Source organism: Narcine bancroftii, chromosome 4 (assembly GCF_036971445.1).
Source record: "Narcine bancroftii isolate sNarBan1 chromosome 4, sNarBan1.hap1, whole genome shotgun sequence".
Taxonomy (NCBI): domain Eukaryota; kingdom Metazoa; phylum Chordata; class Chondrichthyes; order Torpediniformes; family Narcinidae; genus Narcine; species Narcine bancroftii.
Window position 1 is genome coordinate 225123871 of NC_091472.1, and position 22568 is coordinate 225146438.

The following is a 22568-nucleotide window of genomic DNA, read 5'->3' on the forward strand; positions in this document are numbered from 1 at the left end:
TCCTGATGGGAGTAGCCAAAAGATCTGCATGCTGGATGCAAGGGGTCCTCAATGATTTTGCGCTCCCAAAACAGACAATGATCCTGTAGATCCCATCAATTTGTGGGGGTGGGGGGGTGGAAAAAGACCCCAGTGATCCTCTCTGCCACTCTTACTGTCCTGTGGATTGACCTCTGATCCAATTCTTTACAGCAATATCATACTGTGATGTAGCTGGCCAAAACGCTCTCAATGGTCCTCCTGAAGAAGGTGGACATAATGTTGCCGGTAGCCTTGCCTGTTTCCATCTCCTCAGTGACAAATGAGGAAATGTGTGTCCACAATAGGTCACTAGTTAAGTGAACTCCAAGGAACTTGGTGCTCTCTGTCTCTCCACAACTGAGTTGTTGATGTATAGTGAAGGGTGGTTGTTCCTGGTCCTCCTGAAGTCCACAATCATCTCAAGAACAGCAGAGAAAAGTACCTTTTGCAACCCATAGGCCTGAGTTAAGAATCAATGCAGTACATTTAAAAAAATGCAAACTCACTTTTTACCCAAGTAATTTGAAAGGCTATTTCCCATGTTACAAAACATTCTGCAGACAATGCTGGATTTTTGATATTACCCCAACTTAAACCATGTAACTGTTTAAAATCAATCTGCAGAATGTGGTGGAGAATGCTGGCTCCTTCATTACAAATAGTCTGCAGTCACCCCTTTAAAACCTCAACAAGTGCAGGGCTTCTGCATGAACACACAAGTCCAGCAATGGACCCTGCATGTACTACCTTAGAACAGTACTTGTGTGAAGGAATCCAGACACTAAAAGAGGAAACACAATCAAAGGAAAACAGTCACCTGATGCATTTTATATTTTAAGCGATTGTATTTGCTTTAAAACTCAATATTTTCAAAAGTATTTAAGTGATACTATTTGAAAATTAATATAATAAAATCTGGAATTCAAGCAACTAGCAAAAAATTGCATTAAAAAACTGTTGGGGAAAAAAAACAAAAGTTTAAAATCAGCCCCCCCAGCACAATCTCAAGCAACCGAAAAATTCACTTATCCAGCATCTACCAATTGCATAAGTGCTGGATACTAGAAGTTTTTACTGAATATTGCTTTAATTTAAAAAATTTAAAATGTTTCTCAGCAACAAAACTGATGGCCTGGTTTTGCCATGTCAGGTTTTTTAAACAATTGTCTGAGCGCAACCTGTTCTGTTCTAGTTTGTTCCATCCCAGTCATTCCCCCGTAATGGAGGATTTAGACCAGCTTATGCAAGAAGGGATGCAGTTGCATCAGAAGACATAATCTAAATTCCACTATGGGGCCCAGGGATGCATATGAATCAGTAGACATTATCCAACTTCCACCATGAGGCCAAGAGATGCAGTTGTCTTTTGTTGGTCGCAGACTGTCAGGAGACCTTGAAGATAATTAAATCATTTGTTCAAAGAGATAAGATCTGAAGTAAACAACTTTTGGGTAATATACCCAACCTCCTTTGAAGAAGACCGCAGAGCCCACCTCACTGACAAAAGGCAAAGGAGGAATAACCCAACACCCAACCCCAACCAACCAATTTTCCCCTGCAACCGCTGCAACCATGTCTGCCTGTCCCGCATCGGACTTGTCAGCCACAAACGAGCCTGCAGCTGACGTGGACTTTTTACCCCCTCCATAAATCTTCGTCCGCGAAGCCAAGCCAAAGAAAGAATATAAGCCATGGACCCACTGCTGAAGTTTGAGACTCTCCAAGAGGTGGCAACATCTCTCTGCAAGAAGAAGAACTTCAAGATTCCAACCAACGTCCTGGTCTGGGGAGGTGGAGAAGCTGCTACCGGCACCCAGACAACCTACTACAAGTGTGCAGTTGTCGCCTCTGTTCTGGTCTAGTTTATTCCATCCCAGTCATTCCCCCCCCCACCCAAAAAAAAATTGCTGAATCTACAGTTGCTCCTGTTCCTTCCTACACATTCTTCATACCACCATTCCTGGTTCAAGTTCCTCCTGGAAAATTTCCATTCTCAATAACTCAACAGTGATTTCACTACATTTGATAATTCTCAATGATCAAACACAGTGAAAGAGCAGGAGTTCACACTGTTCTGTGAAAGGCAGTAAGTAATTTCAAATTAATTTCATTATTTGGGAAGGACTGTGAAATAACAAATGACTAAATGGAACAAAACTGATTTATAATATCAGAAGGTGGAGTTCCATAACAAGACTGTAGAAATTTTATCCATCAAATTTTATTGTCATAAAGTGGCTTGGAACATGAAAATGTTCAAGACTTTCAAGCAAGAAAGGGTGCAGCTTTATGGCTTGATTTCACTTGGCCATTTCAACTCCTTAGCCTGGCAAAATCCTATAAACTTTTTTTGTCAATATTTTTATTAATATTGAAATTTCACATCCAAAAATACAGAGTACATACAGATACATGTTAAAAGTCAAAAAGTTACATTGTACTTAAATCATTTCACCCAAGGTACCCCACATTTTAATCAGATTATATTGTATTAATATTTTATGTTCTATATCAAGTTATTGTAGAAAATGAAAATCTAAACCCAAACCAAGAAAGAAGCTGATTGACCAAAAAAAGGAAGACAATTCTTATCAGAGATAAATTACCTCATTAGTCAACATTTCTACCTTCATTACAGATCAAAGATTAAGAAAGTAATTCAAAAAGGGTCCCCACAGTGTTTGAAAATTTGAAGTCAAATCAGAAATTGATCATCTAATCTTCTCTAATATTAAACGTGACATTACATAGCCATTGAGCATTAAAGCAGGGTAACGTCCCGCCATCTGAGCAACACTGCCCTCCTAGCCACAAGAGAAAAGCAGATCAGATGCTGTTAAAGTTATGTCACTCTCTCCAACAACACTAAATAAAGCAATTAAAATGAACTTTAGAAAGTGCAGAGAAAGTCTGAAATACTTTGTTCCAATATTTCTCAAGACTCTGTCATGTCCAGAACATACAAATTAATGAAGCATCTCCATTGTGCATTTATCACAATGAGGAGACAGATTGTCAGAATCCTATAAACTGTCAGCATCAAATAATTGATGCCTTATGATTCCATAAGGGGCTTCCCTAGGATCAGTATATATCTGATGCAGTGGTTTCAACAAGAAGAATGTCAGTGCATCTGTATATCATACAATGCACTTGACTTATCTTTTCCTAAATTGAACTCTCCATCTCATCACTGCAGTGTAAGTGGGTCCCGTATTAATTGTTTCTGCTGGATCAGTGTGAAGCTATGTATCTAAAAACCCAAATTTCTACAGTCTTGTTATGGAACTCCACCTTCTGATATTATAAATCAGTTTTGTTCCATTTTAATACTGTACCCCTAAAAGAGAACCTATGGCTTTCTCCTGCTTCTGAAAGTTGTACAAAGCAGTTCAGATTTAGTTCTTAATTGGCATTCTGCTCTTGGAGTGTTTGGTGATATACTTACCAAGGTGTCTGGGCTTCCCTGGGAAATGAAAGAACGTGCTTGGTTTTTGGGCACCACTGCTTTCACGATCGGGATACTGTCACTGATACCCTGCCGAGATGTAAAATGCAATCAAAATCCATCACTGAACAGTTGTTAATGATTGATTACTTTCAATACTAATACAAGGCTACAGCAGATCAATACCAAGAGAGTAAAAAGTTACACCATTGACACCATTTTACAAAAGTTTAATGCTTTTTGACCAAATTATTCTACCATTCAATTGTTTCACAGACCACCTGTGAACAGAGCTCTCCACTCAGCTATGGATCACCTTGAAAACATCAATTCATACATACCGCTGTTCTTCATTAACTACAGCTTGGCCTTATTGTTCCCTCAGTGCTGGTCAAGAAACTCTTGGCCTCTGCATTCCCCTCTGCAACTGGATCCTTGACTTTCTCATTGGAAGACCACAGTCAGTACGAATTGGAAACGTCTCCTCCTCACTGATTATCAACACAGGTGCACCCTGCGGATGTTAGTTTAGCCCACTGCTCTACTCATTATACACCCATGACTGTGAGGCTAAGCACAATTCCAATGCCATCTACAAGTCTGCTGGACACCACAGTTATCGGCAGGATCACAAATGGCAATGAGGGAGCGTACAGAAGGAAGGTAGATCAGCTTGTTGAATGGTGTAACGACAACAACCTTGTGTTCATCTTCAGGAAAACCAAGGAGATGATTGTGGACTTCAGGAGGAAGTCAGGGGAACATGGCCCAGTCCTCATCCAGGGCTCAGTAGTGGAGAGGGTCAAATTCCTTGGTATCAACATCTCTGAGGATCTGTCCTGGAGCCTCCACATTGATGAAATCACATAGAAGACTCACCTTTGGCTATACTTTGTGATGTGTCTAAGGAGATTCAGTATGCCATCTATCCTCAAAGAACCCCCACCACCCAGGCCATGCCCTCTTCACTCTGCTACCATCAGGATAAATATACAGGGGGCCAAAGATGAGCACTAAACAGCAGAAGGACAGCTTCTTCCCCACTGCTATCAGATTCCTGAATAATCAATTGACTGCCTTATTTTTCGTGCACTTCTATTTAAAATATTTTTTAGTAATGTTGTAAGATGGTTATGATATGAATGTTTTCCACTTTGCTGCTCAAAACATCAAATTTCATGACTTGTTCATGACAATAAATTCTGAAGTATCACTGGAATTTGTACAAATTAAATCATGATCAGCCTATTTTCCAAGAGCTTATGTATAGATCTGTGCAGCCCAGGAACAGCCGCTTCAGTCCACATTCTGCCTGAACATGATGCCCAAATTTAACTAAAACTATGCTGCTTCCATATGAGGCTTATCCCTCTATTCCCTGCATATTCATTTTCATCACAACTCCTATTCTCTGTGTGAAAAAACTTGCTCCACATCTCTCCTTTGAGCTCTCCTCTCCCTGATCTAAAATGAACGAATGAAGAAATAATGTATTTGTGCATCTGCGGGAGTCATCTAGTGCACCTGATGGCCTTCTTCACATCAGAGAGATTGGACACAAACTGAGGGATCACTTCACTGAGCACCTTCGCTCTGTCCATATCAATGACAGAGATCTCCCAGCGGTCAACTATTTTAAGTCTGTACTCCACTCCCACGCTGATACATCAGTCCAAGGCTTCGTATACTATCAAACCAAAGCCCCTCCATAAATTGGAGGAGCAATACCTAATTCTCCAACTGGGCATCTCCAGCTGAATGGCATTAACACTGATTGCTCTGGTTTCTGCTGGCCCATTCCCTGTTCTCTACCTTCTCCATTCCTGTCTTTTTTTCTCCAGCTCTCCACTTCCTTCCCTCTCCATTCAAAGAGCTATCCCCCCCTCCCCCCATTTTCTGTTGTGCCCTCCCTCATCCTCCAATGACCCCTTGCATATGGCCTGTGCTCCTCCACCTGCCCCTTCCCTCCCACGCCTGCTGACATTTTTTTCCATACATTAATGAAGGGGTCAAGCCCGAAATGTTGGTTTCGTATCTTTGTTACATCGAGTACACTGTTAGACCGGATGAGTTTCTCCAGGATTGTGCTTTTTACTCCGTCACGGTGCCTGCAGACTTTTGTGTTTTACACTTAATTGCATATCTTCTAGTCTATGACATTTTTTACCTGTGAAAAGGATTATGAAACCTACTCCATCAATCCATCTTCTCATTTTATAAACTGCTATCAGGTCACCCCTCTGTCTCAGAGAAAATCATCTAAGTTTGTTCAACTCTCCTTCTAGCTCACACCCTCTAACCCAGGCAACTTCACGGCAAATGTGTATCTTTGGTAGTTTCCCATTCATTGAATTTCAGTCTCTTCCAGTTATGCATGTAAATTATGAAAAGCCCTAATTAATGCAGCATTGAAAGTTTTTTTTTAAAGTTCTACCATGAGAAAATGCAAGCACGGAACAGAGAACAAAACGTGCATGATGAAGAATGCCAGAACTCGAATTCAAATATGAAGCACTTCATCAAAATAAACTGCATTAATTGTTTGCTCTTCTGAACCTTACCTCCACAAAGAATGATTTAAGCTCAGTCTGATGCTGGAAGACATTCAGTGGGCAGTTGTCCAACTTGGCCTGTCGCTTCAGGGCTTCATCGGCAGACAACCTGCATGGATGTGGTTCCTGATAAATGGAGACAATGAGACAGGGGAGGGTGTGCAAGACCAACAAGGTATTTTGGCACTAAAGAACTAATAGATCTATCACCACACCATCAGTTTTTAATGCCTTCTTTTTACAATCAATTTTTTTTTAAATGGCAGCACTGATGGAGCAGCAAAAACGGCAGGGCTGTCGCTGGTCTGGAACCCAGAGAGCAGAGACACAGTGTTACTGTGAATGTTTCGGCCTCCTGGTCCTAATGCCAGTGGCTCCATGCAGGCTTTAAATAGCCTGCTAAAGGATCCTACAGTGTTTGTAAGTAAAATTCTGCAACAGGGAGGGTCTGTGCCCAAGATGGCAGCATTCGTGTTCGGCAGCAGACATGAGGGACTGCAGACTCTGGGGAGCAGGGCACCAGAAATGGGTAAAACAACTCCCCTCTCATTGAGAAGGAGAAGCAGAGGTGATGAACCTACAGGACAATGACCATGGTGGTGGACCAGCAAGGGGCTCAGAGGAAACCACACAGGTTGCAGTGACTTGAAGTCAGGGGACACTCATGGGCTGCTGGAGACTAGCTCATGGGAACCAGGTATCAGAGCTGGGATTCGAGAAACCCCTGAAGGCAAGAAGCTGCCGAAGGGTCTTGGGCACTGAAGGCTTCCTGACCATGTCAGAGGTTTGGATCTGGAGCTCAGATTGCCGATCAAGAGGTTGCGGAAGCAATGGTGGCAAATTCATAGGCACTCAGTAGCTCTGAAGGGACTCTTTGCTTCTCTTTCTCTTGCACTGTAAGGGGTGCTGGGCAACAGTAATTGTGACTGCATTAGAGCAGACAAAAGTATATCACACGTTACATTTTTAATGTATTATGTGACAATAAAAGGAACAAACCTTGAAGACAGCACTTAAAAATTAATAAAAGAAACAGTATTATGACCTCTGATGCAACAATGATTTTTTTGTGCCAATTTATCAATAATTGCAACGCAGTAGCCTACTTACACCGTGCGTGTAGCCAACTTCACATTAGCCCCTTTCACACTTTCATCCCGCTAAATTGACTATTCAGTATCCTGGAATAGGAATTGAGGTTTGGCTTTTCACACTTGACCACTCCTAACTGGGACAATGAACGCTTTCAAACTTGCAAGGGCCATCCTTAGGGTTAGGACTGTTCTACCTTCTACTGATGGCATCATTGAGTGATCGTGGACCAGCCCTAAATCCTGATCTTATATTTGAACAAAATTAATCATGCCTAATTATAACATAATTAAGCTTTATGTATAGCACAATATGTGCCCTTCAGTTGTTGTATCAACCTATATAAACCTCTATAAAGGACTGTGGGAAAGTGCTAGCAATAAATAGCAATAGTGGACAATTTTTAACAGGGTGAGAAAGTTGATAGTACTATTGCATAAAATTTATAAACACTGTGGGAAAAAACAAAGGTGGACCTGCCCTCCCAGAATTCCATGCAGCAGAGAAAGGGCTATATGCCCAGCTGCATGCATGGAGCATTCATAGAGGGGTTTCTCGGCTGCATGGCATACTGGGAAGTCAGGTCCGCCATTGCTTTGATCCCCCACGGTCTTTATAAATTTATAGCACCTCCAAGTTTCCCACACTGTTTAGAAATTGTCTGCTATTGCTATTTATTTCCTCTCTCTCACTCTCTCCACCCCCCCCCCCACCACCACCACTGCAACTTTTCCTCAGCAAAGTTTTACCTACATTTTAATCTTTTCTGCCTTCATGTTCCTGCACTCACGCAAAAACTTGGGTCACTTTAATCCCACAATGCAATGACCTGTTTCATACTTAACTGATCGCAACGGTGGCATCTGCAGACACCGAGGATTGTACTAGGGGTGAAGGCTGTCAATCCCTGGCATGAGATGACGTCATCTGATGCTGGTGTTGAGCTGATTTTGCTTTCACACTGGGCATTTAAAAGGCCAATTGGTAGTTAATTCTGGGATCACTTGCAAGTGTGAAAGCAGCTATTGATTGCAACATTAAGTTACCCAGTGTGATCAATTTCAATTATCACAAAAATCAGTCATAATGGATCACATGAACTAATGCCTGTTCCTGGACTGTTCACTCTGATGCTTAAAAACCCAATCCTCCATCCTTCGTATCATATTTAAATGATCACAGGATGTTTTTGCCGTAATGTGAGCCTTTATATTCTGTGTTTGGAAAATCGTCAGGGTTACCCAAGAATAACTAAAGAAAGAAGTAAATGCATGGCTAAGTGTATAGTGGCCTCTAATCGTGCTGCTGGTGAAAGCCTTACTTTTCCAAAACATGATCCATCCTTGATCCTTATTCTATTCCTCATTCACACTGCCTCAGCATTGTCTGAAAACATGGCATCAATTCCCACAGAGGTTGATGAAACCCAGCTTCACCCCTGCCAATTGGCAAACGATCCTAGCTCTCTCTGCCTCATTCCCCTCATGAAAGCCTTCCTTAAACTCTGCTCCAACAACTTGGCAGACCCTCTCATTTCATTTGACTTGATTATGTTCCTGTTAAGGATCTTTGTCTGCTTGCTTTTATCAACAGCACTGTACACAAAAGCTCCTTGTTGCAAAAACTATTGTGACAGAATATGTTGTTTTATATTGTATATAGATATAGATATGACTTTGGGAGATAAATTATGGCAGGTTTTAAAACAAATCTCATTTAAAATACTGGAGCTCTGCTCAAGCTAGACAGGCTGGCTCTGAATGCCTTTGTAAAAGCTTTGGAGAATGCCCAAGGGACTTTACTAATGGATTGTTGTTTTGAAAAGCAACAGATGAAAGAACTGGGAGGATGAGGTTCTGAGCCGCAGTCTGTCTGAGGGGAACTTGCTGTTCTAAGAGGGTCATGTGGTTTTTCAAGCAGAGAGAGTAAAACAGGCTTTTTTTCTGAGAGAGAGAGAGAGAGAGAGAAATCAGTTCAGCAGCAGGGACTGGAACAGGATAAGCTTATGGAAAAACCCCATTTTGAAGACGGGTTGTGAGTGCTTAGTTCAGACTGGTCAAAGCTCTTGTGGTCCATACAAGAGGAGAGGCCTGGTTGCCTAATGTTGCACTTGAAATAAGAGAAACAAAAAGGAACTCTGGTGACCTGAAATAAAGAGGTTATCGTCAGGAAAATGTTAAATTCTATGCACAGTATAAGAGTTGCCTGCAACCAGTGAACTTGGAGAAGTGAGATTGGACTGTGAATTAAAGAACCTTTCTAAACTTACACATTACATACACGTGCGCTTAGAATTAGAAGGGGGTTAAGTTAGGTTAATTAAGTTAATAGTATTAAATTAAATTTTGATCCTGTTTTCATATTTAAAGATAATTAAAAGCAACTTTTGTTTAAGTAACCATTTGTCTTGATGAATATCTATTGCTGTTGGGTTTTGTGGTCCTCTGGGCGCATAACACTACGGAGCTGCTAAAACAATACCTTCAGCAGCTGACAAGGTGTCTGCCCAAAGTTACTGATCATTCCTTCCAGTGCTTTTCGCTCTTTCTCGTCTGCTATTGCATCCAGATCAACTGCTCCTGTGAAACATCAGAACAAAAAAAAGGCAATTTATTGCATATAATTCATTACATTCTAAGCATTAAAAACCCAAAAGATTAGCTGGTTAGAACACTTTTAGAGTTACCCAGAATGAAAACAGGTCCTTTACCCTGACTTGTCCATGTTGACCAAGATGCCTGATCTGAGTTCAAGAGCCTTGAGGTAATGTGGTAGCTTCATAGAACTCTAGTTAGACTGCAGGTGGAGCATTGCGTTCAATTCTGGGAACCTCATTACAGGAAGGATGTAGATGCTTCAGAGAGGGTACAGTGGAGATTTACCAGGATGTTTCCTGGATTGGAGAACATGCAATATGAAGCAAGGTTGGGCTTTTCTCGTTGAAGCAGCATAGGATGAGAGGTGACTTAATAGATGTATATAAAATTATGAAGGGCTTAGAAAGGGTGAACAGCTAGCACATTTTTCCCCCTGGGGCGACAGTAGGAAATACCAGAGGACACCTGTTTAAGGAGAGTGAAGGAAATTTTAGGGGAGACGTCAGAAGTACCTTTTTTACTCAGAGAGTGGTAGGTGCATGGAATGCATTGCCGGGGGTGGTGGTGGTGGAGGAGGCTGGTACAATAGGGAAAATTCAAAGGACTCTTTGTTAGGCAAATAGATGTAAAAAAGAAAGTTATGGGTGAGAAGTAGGGAAAAAATTAGATTGTTGTGGAGTAGGTTTTCATTGGTTGGCACAGCATTGTAAGCTGAAGGGACTGTACTATACTGTAATGTTCTATGAAATTTTTGACTACACTTTTCAATTTGTCATTGTTTCCTCAGAAAATCTGGAAGTTTGAAGCTCCAAGGTTGCTATTACAGTAAAATCCCTGGCATCTGGCACCTATGGGTATTGGTAGATGAATTATCTGGTTGCTTGAGACTGTGTGTTGCACGATTGGTGAATTAATGGTGAATCCCGCCAATTTTAAATTTACACATTTTTTACTTATTAATTTTTGGTGATTTCTTTTGCCTGTTGCTTGAAAAACAGGGCTTTTACTGCACTTACCTTCATATGTACAATAGTAGAAAACATTTAATGCCTCTACAGCATCTGGCCCTCTTTGCTTATATCCAAATATCAGATCAATCCATTCATGCAGATGAGCAGAAACATACTCGGATTCCTGAGGGATGAAGAAACATACAGAACGTTACTGATGCTCTATGAAGACCAATGATCAGAAGGTCAAACTGTAACCCTACATCTAATTATAAGTGATCAGAAAATTGAGAAGGCACAAAAGAAAATAGAACAGAAAAAAGTGTTATTTAAGATTGCTTGCAAATGCTATACAAAATAAATGCCGCCCGTAACTCAATCCTGAAAATGAGGTTATTGATAAATTTTTTTTAATCCTTTACAATAGGGAGGCCATTTGGCCCATGGTGTCTTTCCTAGCTCTTAGTGGAATTTGACTTATTTCTCTGTTACTGATTAGAAGATTTAACATTGCAGCACAGTGCAGGCCCTTCAGCCCACGATGTTGTGCTGATCTATGGAAATTTACACCACAACAATCTAATTTTTCCTGACCTCACATGCATAACCTTCCATTTTTCTTGCAACTATGAGCCTTTCTAAAAATCTTCTGAATGTCCCTTTTGTACCAGCCCCCACCACCATCCCATGCAATGCATTCCCAGCACCCAACGCTCAGAATTAAAAAAAAAAGTTCCTATTGTCCTCCGGTATTTGCAGCTGTTGCCTCAGGAAAATGGTGCTGGCTGTCCACCCTATCTAAGCCCTTAGTGATCCTCACATTCCCATCTACTCCCTCTGATTCTCATACCAAATACCTACAATTAACCCACCAGCTCACACATCTTTGGGTTGTGGGAGAAAACCAGAGTACCCAAGGGGAAACCCATCTGGATACAGGAAGAGCACCCCACATACTTCTCCCAAAGTCAGGACTAAACCCAGGTCGCTGGAGCTGTAATTTACCTGCACCATTAATCTTGTCAAAATAGAATTGTAGTGTTTTACTGCATGGAAACAGACCCTTTGGCCCAACTTTTCCATGCCAAACAAGTTGTTCATTCAAGCTAATCCCATTTACCTGCATTTAGTCTAAGGACTGGCATCAGGATGAGACTGGCTGATGAGAACCAGGTATCGAAACCAGGATTCGAGAGGGTGCTGTGAGCAAGAAAGGCTCCTGAAGGAGCCCAAGGGTTGATTTCCTCATCATGTCGGAGGTTTGGATCTGGGCTCAGGTTGCTGATGGTTTGAACTAAACTGGAGTCTGTGCAGCAGCAGAGGCTGCGGGAGCGCTAGAGGTGAATCCACGGATACTCTTGTTTCTCTTTCTCTGACTGTAATGCTAGTGGAAATTCTTTGACTATGTGACAATAAATCCTAGCTGTAATCTTTCCCATCCATGTGTCTGTCAAAATGGCCTTTGATCATTACAAGTGAATCACCTCAACTCGTACCACACACTCACCAGCCTCTGACTTCCTGTTTTAAATATATTTCATTGAACATGATGAAGCACTGTTGCATAAAGGAAATGAGGTAAATGAATGATAAAAATTTGAATGCTGTGTACATTTTTGCCAAAACAAAGATTATGTTGTAGCCCTTACCAAGGCCTTCCTGTGCTTGTAGATAAAGTCTTCGGGTGAGGTGGCCCATGGTGGTAGTATTACATCATTAACTCGTTCCTTACAAATTTGTAAACGTCCAAGATCAAATCCTTCATTTGGAAAGAAATGCATTAGTGCAACCTGTTCAATTTTCTGATATCTCAAACAAATAGAATACCTCATTTAAGAGCTGTGTGTGCCAAAATAAAACACATCACTAATGAAGATTTGCAATGCTCAAAAGTACTGGAGAAACTCAGGTCACACAGTATTCATAGGAAATAAAGGGTTGTGGCAACCCTTTACAGGCAAAGCGAACTGGCTCCCAAAATGGCAATCGTACTGTGGAAAACACGAGAAATTGACCTGATCCAACATAGGTTTTTAATCTGGGCCGATGATGTGGCAGATACAGTGATGTATATAAGCCCAGCATGCAAACCTGAAGGTGTCAGTCTTGCACCTGACTCCACAGTGTGTACATCAATTTCTCCGCATATACATCAACTCGACAACGTGTACACAGACATCTATAGTAGCTCAGTATAGAATACTTCACTAAATTATTGTCCCAGATGGTCCAAATGATATTTGGATCCCAACATAGAAAACTATTCTTCGCTGCATGCCATGGCTCTGAAACTGCCAATGTTTCACATCCATGTGTCTGGTTTGACCAAGCAGGAGCCCAATTCCAGTTGGGACAGATAACATCTGATTCCACGCGGTATTACTATGTGGTAAGTGCCCTGGATCAAGAGACTGTATGCCGAGTTTCCAATTTTCTTCAGCAGCCTCCAGAGGAGGGGAAGTATATGGCACTCAAGGGTCTGCTCATCCATACCTTTGGCCTCTCACGACGTGAGCGTGTGACCGGCTTACTTCCCTTGGATGGTTTGGGAGACAGGACCCCTTCCATGCTCGTGAATGAAACACTGGCACAAACGGAAGGGCATAGGCCTGCCTCATGTTGGAGCAGTTACCAGAGGATATCCACAAGCTGCAGCCCGATGAGGATTTCAGTGACCCACGGAGTTGCAGCCTGTGCTGACATTCTATGGTGGGCTAAACCAGAAAGCGTAACATCCGTAAGACAGGTCACCAGATTCTGTTCACAGCAGCAGGAACGAGCAACTCCAACATTAGACTGGCAGTGGGATTGATCAAATCCGTTGTCAGACAGCCAGTTGGTCAGGACACAACGGGATGAAGATAGCACTCATTAGTGTTTCTACCATCAACGATGGGGCGCAGAAATTCATCGCTGCAGACCTCCCTGTGCGTTTCAGGTAAACGCTGGGGCCAGCCGTCGCTAATGGCTGCAGTGACTGGCCATCGAGACAGCCTTTTATATGTTTGGGATAGACATTCTGGCTAGCACTCCTTGGTGGATACAGGGGCTGAGATCAGCATGCTTCCCCCTTTGGAGTGTTAAGCACATAACAGAAAACCCGGTCCAACATTAAAAGCCGCAAACTGCGATACTATCCAAACATTTGGCACGCGCAAGTTCCCACTTCAGTTCAGTGATACGAAGTTTATGTGGACATTCACGTTGGCCATGGTCACACAACCGCTATTGGGAGCTGCTTTTCTCAAAGCACATGGCCTGCTGGTTGATCTAGATGAAGGTTCGTTAATACCAACACTTTCCAAACCTTTACCCTAGTTGAGGCCAAGCTGCCAGCCCTGCATTTAGACTCCACTACTCTTTCAGAGAGTGAATTCACCAGGTTGTTGGCAGAATTCCCTACAATAATTATGCCACAATTCACCTCAGCAATGCTTGAACATGGGTGCAGCACCACATATCAACCGAAGAACTACTGCTGCATGCCCAACCATGCAGGTTCGCTCCAGATAAACTTTGTCTGGCCAAACAGGAGTTTGAAAGGGTGGAGGACATGGGCATTGTACAATGGTCTGATGGCTCCTGGGCTCCCTGCTTCACATGGTACCCAAGACCACAAGAAGATGGAGACTCTGCAGTGACTATCAGAGTGATCCGCTCTATCAATGACTCCAAAGTCTGAGAGTGAGAAATGATAGGCTTTAATATACTTTAGATTTTAGCTGGCCCATCTCCATGTGCTTGGATGAATGGATGGTGGGGACAGAGGTCGACCTTGATGGCCAGGTCACAGGGGAGGAGCAACTGGGGAGTGAGCCATCAGAGAGGCAGGCCAGCCACTCATACACAGCAGAGATACATATCGCCACATGCAGGATGAACAAGGATTGCTATCCAGTACCACATTTATAGGACTTCGTGTCTAACCTGCAAGGAGCCCGCATCTTTTCCAAGGTGGATCTCGTCCATGGGTATCATCAGATCCTGGTCCACCCAGATGACATTCTAAAAAATGGTTATTATTACACCCCTTGGCCTTTTTGAATCAGAAGGATGTCTTTTGGGATCAAGAAGGTGAGCCAAACAAACAAAAAAAATTACAAACTTTGGGGGTCTGCAGCAGAACTGCCAGTTTTTTATTGGGGGGGGGGGTCATGTGGCAACCCACTCACCAAGAAGTGGACTGACTCCCAAAATGGCAGATGTGCTGTGGAAAATGTGGGAAATTGATTTGCATCCAACACAGGTTTTTATTCAGTGCCGATGACATCACTGATGGTATCACTTCCTGTCCATGTGATAGAACCAGTGATGTACATAAGCCCAGCATGCAAGCCTGGAGGTGTCAGTCTTGAACTAGACTCCACAGCGTGTACATTGACTTTCCTGCGTATACATCAACTCGACAACTTGTACAGTGATTCCACATATACACCGACGTCTATAGTAGCTCAGTATAGAATACTTTGCTACAGGGTAACCAACTTTTTGGGCCTGGGCCCTTTGTCAGGAATGCTCAGGCCAAAACCTCACTCCCATGGATGCTGCGTGATCTGCTGAGTTTCTTCAGTACTTTTGTGCATTGCACTTGACTCCAGTCGATTTTCTTGTTTAACAAATAAATATTTACTGAATCAGTTGGTTCTTAGTGGTTCATTGAGCATTAGTAAGGTATGTATTGAAAATTATACATCAACAGAGAGCATTTTAGGGCAGGGTCATTGTGTTAATAGCAGTTGTTCACTTAAACAAATGATGACATCTGTAGGGAGGTGGTGAAATCCACTGGCATTCGAAGTCTCTGAAACGACTCTCTTTTATTTCTCTTGCATGTTTTAATAATGATGTTAGAATAGTTGGCAACTCTGCCTTCGTGGGTAAGCAAAGGAACATTTTTGTGTATCTAGTGTACATGACAATAAATTGAATCTGTATTTAGCATCTTTAAAAAGAATACACAGAGTCTTAACCCTTGCACAGGTATAGCAAGAATCAGACCCTTCAACCATCAGCCAACCATAATCCTCTGTTCATCAGATTGCTTATATTTTGATCAACTTTCCAGAGTCACAATTTACAGCAGCAAATTAACTCACCAACTTGAAATATAAAGAAATAACTCAACGTGTAAAGACAATAATACAAAGCAAAATTTATTATTGGTACAATGACAGGCTCTGATACACACTGGGAAGGATGGAAACAAGGACAGCTTCAGTGAAAGGAGACTTGATAGCTAGGGGGACAGAGGAGATTCCAGGATGGCAAGGTCAGAGTAGTTGCAAAACATTCTGAAGAGGCAAGGTGAACAGCCAGAGGTCATTGTACACATTGGTACCAACTGCATGGAAAATAAAGGGATGAGATCCTGTAGAGCAAATATAGAAAGTTAGGCAGAAGATTTTTAAAAATAAGACACCAAACCAGAAGGGATGTAATCTCCAGGGCAGATTCATGCATGCCTGAGGAATGAATGAAAGAGCGATTCTTGCCATACCCAGAAATCCTTGATGCAGCTATACTACTGGTACATGAGGAAAGACAGGATCTTGGACCACTAGGATATCTTATGGGGCAGAATTGAACCTACATAAGAGGGACGGGTTGCACTTGAACAGGAGGGGGACTGATATCTAGATGGGGAGCCTTGTTTAAAGTAGTCTGGCGGAGGGGAGGGTCGTAAAGTAGTAAGTGTGGCAGGTAAAAAGGCTGAGGCAAATATAGAAATCACAGTGAGCTAGTCCAATAGGCAGAGTGAATGCAGGGAGCTAGGAAGGTTTGTAAAGCTCAACTCCATTTATTTTAATGTAAAAAGCCTGACAGGAGGATGATGTCCAAGTAGGATTCCTGACACAGTACGTGGACCAGCCAACTCGAGGAGAGGCCATTCTGGATCTAGTACTGGGTAATGATCCTGGTCAAGTGACAGGTGTGGGAGCATTTCAATGGTGTTGACCACAGCTCCCTAACCTTTAGCATAGTTATGGACAAGGATAGAAGTAGACAGAATGGTTATGTGTTTAATTGAGGAAGGGCTAATTATGATTAGATTAGGCAGGAACTGGAGAGAATAAATTGGAACAGATGTCCTTGGGGAAAAGGCACAAAACTAACGTAAAGGATGTTTTGGGACCACTTATGTGGTGTTTTGAATAGTTTGTCCTACTGAGACAGGGATAAGGGAACTGTGGTATACAAAAGAAGTGAGATAAGGAAACATGCATAGGGTTTAGAAAACAAAGGGCAGCAAGGGCTCATGAAAATTATATTTTTAGCTATGAAGGAATTTGACAAAGAAAAGCTAGAAGGGGTCATGAGAAGGCCTTGGCAACTAGAATAAAGGCAAACCCAAAAGCATATTATGCATACATGACAAACAGAAGGATGACTAGAGTGAAGGAGGGCTGCGTAAGGATAATGTGGGGGGGAATGTGCCTTGAGACAGAGGAGGTCAGAGAGGTTCTAAATGAATATTTTGCTTCAATGTTCACCAGAGAAATGGACCTTGGTCAATGTGAGGTCAATACAGAACAAGCGATGTGCTGGAGCACATTGAGGGATAAAAATATGCAAGATCTTCTTAGAAGCATTCAGAATGATGTCCCTGGGACCAGATGAGTGTGCCCCTAGTTATGACAAGAAGTGAGGGAAAAGATTGCTGAGGCATTGGCAATGATCTTTGTGTCCTCCCTGGCCTCAGGGGAGAAAGCAGAGAAATGGAGAATGGTAAATGTAGTCCCTTTGTTTAAAAAAAGTTAATAGGGAGAATCATGGGAATTATAGACCAGTGAGTCTAACGTCAGTGATGGGAAAACTATTGGAGATGTAATGTAGAGTGGAAAGGTTTAGAGTGATATGGGAGTGACATGGCAAACAAATGATATGACCTCAGGAGGGCACCTTGGCCAAGTTATGCTGAAGAGCTTGTTTCCAGTGCTACAGAAATCCATGACTAAGAGCGTACACTGACAAAATCAACTACTTTTTTCTTAGGTATAAACTACTTGCCACATATGAAGCCATTTACACAGTGGATCCAATTCCCTGTACTTGGAAATAAAAAAAAGGCATTTGAAATTAAATTTGTGATTGCAGCTCAAATACATACGGTTCTGGTTCTCTAAGAATTCGGGAAAGTAGAAGAATTCGGGAATTAATTCTTTTACATCATTGGGATTTTCCATGAGAGCTTGCCAAGTAGCAGGAATGGAATGGAACTGACGATCTGCACAATCAAACCTTGGAGATAAAGAGAGCAGAAAAATAAAAGCAAAAATGGACAAAGAAAAATGCCAGCGTGTCACTCCTACAAATAACATATCAAGTGTTGAGAGTGACAAACCATCAACATACCCACGGTAATGATGTTCAAAGGGAATAAATCAGTGTTGTGAAAGGGAAAATTAGCAAAAGAGCCTGTTCCTGTGCTTTACTGTCCTAATAATTTGGGTTTTAATTTCTTTTCACTGGTTGCTTGGTGAAAACAGGATACTTGGCACTCTCTATAGCACCTCCCTATCATCCAATTCATTTCACTTATCTCTGTTTCACACCTCAAATCTATACAATAAGAGGTAGAAATATTGGGAGAGAATTTAAGAGCCTAAGGCCCTATCTGGACAGAACTACCAATGGTGATGTGAAGATGATCAGGGTTGTGCAGGAAAGGGGGGAAGAGAGGAGGAAGGGTAACGTCATGGAAGGATTTGAATTTGAGGCTGACACTTTTAATTGAGCCACTGCTGATCTTGCATGAGAGGTTGCAAGTGGGAGTTAGTGACAGATTGGCCCTTAGCTTTCTACCTACCAGGGAGAAAAGCGCTAGTCAAGTCAGACTCTCCTTATTATTCAGTTCAGTTCTTTGCTGTCCTGGAAATTTCCTTGTGAAGTTACAGATTGCACCAAAGGAGCATAATTCAGAAAAATTCTGAATGCGTGGTTGCCAACCCATATTTTGAAAGTGGCAGAACATCCAACGTCTTTGTATTGTTACAAACATCCCGGCAACCAAATCCAATAGGTGCCCAAGATGGCAAGCGCACGTGCTTGGCAGTGGCCATATGGGATTGCAGACTGAGGTGTAGCGGACCGGCTCAGGGTACCAGCAACAAGGAGATCACCCCCTTGTTGAGAAGGAGAAGCAGAGGAGACAACCCTACAGGACAGTGACCATGGCAGTAGACTAGCGAGGGGCGCAGCAGCTGAGGGAACCATATAGGCTGCAGGTGACATGGTTGGGAGGCCCACATGAGCTGCAGGACACATGGGAACTAGATAATGGAGCTGGGTTTTGAGAGTAACGGGTCCCGAAGAGCCTTTGGCGCTGAAGGCTTCCTGTCATGTCGGAGGTTTGGAATATAGAGCTCAGGTTGCCGATGGATCGAATAAGAGTCTGTGTGGGTGCAAGAGTACTGGAGGCGAAACCAGGGCCACTCAATGACTCTGAAAGAACTCTCTTTTGCTTCTCTTTCTCTTGCACTGTAAGGGGTGCTGGACGACAATAATGTTGACTCTTTTTCTGCCTTATTGCAGGAAAAAATTGTATCACGTTACATTTTTAATGCATTATTACGTGACAACAAAAGAAACCTGAACCAATCACCTTCATCCATCCCAACCCTCAATTCCATGTAGAAAAAAAGAAATTTTCTTTCTCCCTTAATGTGCTTGCATTAAATAACATAGCATTGGTCTTTTTAATTGTTTGCTACACTGGCACCTTACATCCTAAGATCACAGAAATTAGAATGAAATCAATATACACCTGAAACAAGGATATGCTCAAAATACTCGACAGGACAGTCAGCATCCGTGGAAAGAGAAGTGGTCAACATTTCGGTTCTAGGACCCTCCTTCAGAATGGACTTACTTTCTGGGACATCTCCCTTTCCAAAGAACATACTTCTCTAAGAACTGTAGAGATGGAGGGAAGTTGCAGAAATAGAGGTGCAAAGTCATGGAAGGACTCTAACAAGAGGCTGACATGTAAGGAGAGGCAATAATTATTGAACAAGCCATTGTGGATTTGATCAACATTTATTATCTACCCTAAGCATTTCAAACTCTTTCTCCCCAAACAATTTGAATCACACAAGGCATCCTTGAGAAATGGGCAACAGAAATGAATTTATTACCATTCCCTAAATGCCCTTGAAGAGGTGATGGTGACCACCTTCTTGAACTGCTGCTGTCTGTTTAATGAAGAAGCTGTCACACAATGTTAGCAACAAACATAATCAGCACTCGATCTATGCTGCACTGCTTCACCTGCCACTCTGTAGCTGAATGTGCAACGTCGTAAAGGGTTCGACCCTTATCATGTAGTGCATTACGCCCGCTGCATTAGAGTAGTGTGTTCCATAGTGAAACTTGTCAATCGTTCCTGTGGGATCCTCAAAGTTATCAAACCTGCAGCACAACAGGAGAACTTACAGTCAAACCGGGGTGGGGGGGGGGGGTAAATGCTTACAAATTAAGATCATGACGATACTTTTCATAACAAAATTAACACGGCAGGGACTCATTACTGACTTTGTATTGAAACAAGAAAGTCTGCAGATAATGTAATTGTCATAAATACACAAAAATTCTGGAGGAACTCAACAGGTCTCGTAACGTGCATAGGAGGTAAAGATATAAAACCAATGTTTCAGTCAGAACCCTTCCTGAGCCTTACCTTGGCAAAGGGCTCAGTCCCTAAACATTGGTTATATATCTTTACTTCCTATGGATGCTGTGGGACCTATTGAGTTCTTCCAGCATGTCTGTGTGTTAATACTTTATACAGTAAAATCCCCATTATCAGGCATTCAATCAACCAGAAACTCAAACAAGTGGAAATAAATAAATAATATTACAAAAAAAAAGTTTTAAATAAAAGTTTAAAATTGTAAAAATAAATGTGCTGCAAAGCAACATATAAAGCCTTGGGGGTAAATATTCAGCTATTAGAGCACCTTGGTCATGCCCGCCCATGGCAGCTGTTTCAATAAAGTTGTGTTTGAATAAAATAGCGGCACCCAGGATGAAAAGCCAGCCAAAGCCGCTCGCCTGGTAAGAGTCTTTTATATTATATTAGCAAGGTTTTATCTGCAAACATGGGGGAGATGGTTAATTATAGCAGTGCCATGGTTCGTGCCATGGTTCTTGCAACGGCTAGTGCAACGCTGTTACAGCGCTCGTGAATGAATTTTGAATTTAAAGTAAAGTGCGGTGAGGTCAGGACACTTGCATGGAGGCCCATTGGGTTGTGATGAGGGCATGACCAGGACACTGGCATAGAGATGAGTCAGGTTGTCAGTGTGGCCAAGGTGTGCCAAGGGCCTGACAGAGACACTTGCGTGGTGGTGAGTCAGGTTGTCAGCATGGTTAACATAGCAGTTAGCGCAACGCTGTTATTGTGTCAGTGACCGGGATTCAAATTTAAATTTAATGTTACAGGAATTACTATATTAGAGTGAATTTTGCATAATTAATGATGACAATACGGATTTTGTTTTTTCAAATTACTTTACATTTTTCACTGTCTTTTACACGGTGTTTTTTTAACATGGGTGGCTTGTTGGCGTAGCAGTTAGCGCACTACCTTTACAGTGCCAGTGATTGGGACCAGGGTTTGATTCCCGCACTTTCTGTAAGGCATTTGTACATTCTTCCCGTGTCTGGGTGGGTTTTCCCCAGGGGCTCCAGTTTCCTCCCACCGTTCAAAACCTACCAGTGGTGGAACAGACTCATGGGCTGAAATGGCCTGTTACCAAGCTTTATGTATGTCTATGTCTAGTTAATAAGAGAGAGTCTCAGTCAACCAGAAGGTTCACATTTTCGCCATCTGTGACCCTCATAGGTGCCGGATAATGGGGATTTTACTGTATTATTTTGCTGAGGGATGTGGGGGCAGGGTCAAGCAAAATACTATTCTGGCAATTTCAGTTTCAGATGAGACAGCGAGCAAGCGACTGCTACAAAAAATACAGGACATAGGTTGGAGATTAGCAGAGCTTCATGTTTCTTCATTTTAATCAACATCCGGGAATAATCTACTGAAAAGCTGTTTTTCCAGTGCTCCTAGCATAGAACAATTTAAAATAATTTGCATCTTTCCAGCTACATAAAAACAAAATATTTTGGATATTCAAAAGCCAAAAGAAACACGGAAGAGGCTTGACAATAGGCAACGAACACAGAACAATGGGAGGCATGGTTAGTTCAGCAGTATTACGGTGCTGCCATCTGTAAGGAGTTTGTACATTCTCCCCATGACCTACACGAGTTTTCTCTGGGTGCTCCACCCACCAAAAGTGTATGAATTTCCTCCCACCCTCCAAAAGTGTACAAGGACGTGTAATTGGGCGGCACAGGTTTCAGGGGTCGGAAAGTCCTTCTACTGTGCTCTATCATTAAAATTAAAAATAATTGCTAGCAGAGAATGAAGAGAGGTCCAAGAAAACATGTAACCTTTGCAGCACTAATGAGGAACTGGGACAGAGGTTCTGCAGCTGCCCTGTAGACTGGAAGGAAAAGAGTAAACTAAACAGGGAAAATGCACTCACTTTTCCTGCACAGCTTTGGCATTCTTTTCATTGGCAACTCCAATGGGTTTGGAAAGGTCTCTGAAGACCTCAGGGTTGCTTAAATCTAATTCCTCTGATGTGTAATCACTAAGAATCCAAGGAAACTGAAATCAAGAAGCAAGTGTGTTAAAGGTCAGTGATGTCTGCCTGAACACCACCACTTGTCATTTCAAAATTACAGCGATTACACCAATTTCCCGAGCACAAAATTTACCTGGAATGCTTAGAGATTGGAGATTCCAAAGATAGAAAAAAAACACGTCCAAACGACAAGCAAATGAAATTTCTCCTACCTCACTTTCTTGATGTTTTAAAACAATATATAGATTGAGGTAAAA

The 22568-nt window shown here is 42.1% G+C and overlaps 1 protein-coding gene across 6 annotated transcripts in view; it reads right to left on the reverse strand.

Annotated features, from left to right (window-relative positions):
* Window positions 1-22568, reverse strand: part of nbeal1 (neurobeachin-like 1) — a 353839-nt gene that overhangs the window by 36143 nt on the left and 295128 nt on the right. For all 6 annotated transcript variants that reach the window (XR_011356411.1, XR_011356412.1, XM_069934130.1 and 3 more), the window contains 8 exons: window positions 22210-22334; window positions 19928-20068; window positions 17769-17899; window positions 12310-12419; window positions 10727-10844; window positions 9595-9692; window positions 6031-6147; window positions 3470-3559 (listed from right to left, as the gene is read on the reverse strand). Coding sequence is in view for 4 of the 6 variants with exons in the window: in XM_069934130.1 (XP_069790231.1) it covers window positions 3470-3559; window positions 6031-6147; window positions 9595-9692; window positions 10727-10844; window positions 12310-12419; window positions 17769-17899; window positions 19928-20068; window positions 22210-22334 (930 nt within the window). In the remaining 2 variants the exon portion in view is untranslated. The remainder of the gene's footprint in view (window positions 1-3469; window positions 3560-6030; window positions 6148-9594; window positions 9693-10726; window positions 10845-12309; window positions 12420-17768; window positions 17900-19927; window positions 20069-22209; window positions 22335-22568) is intronic.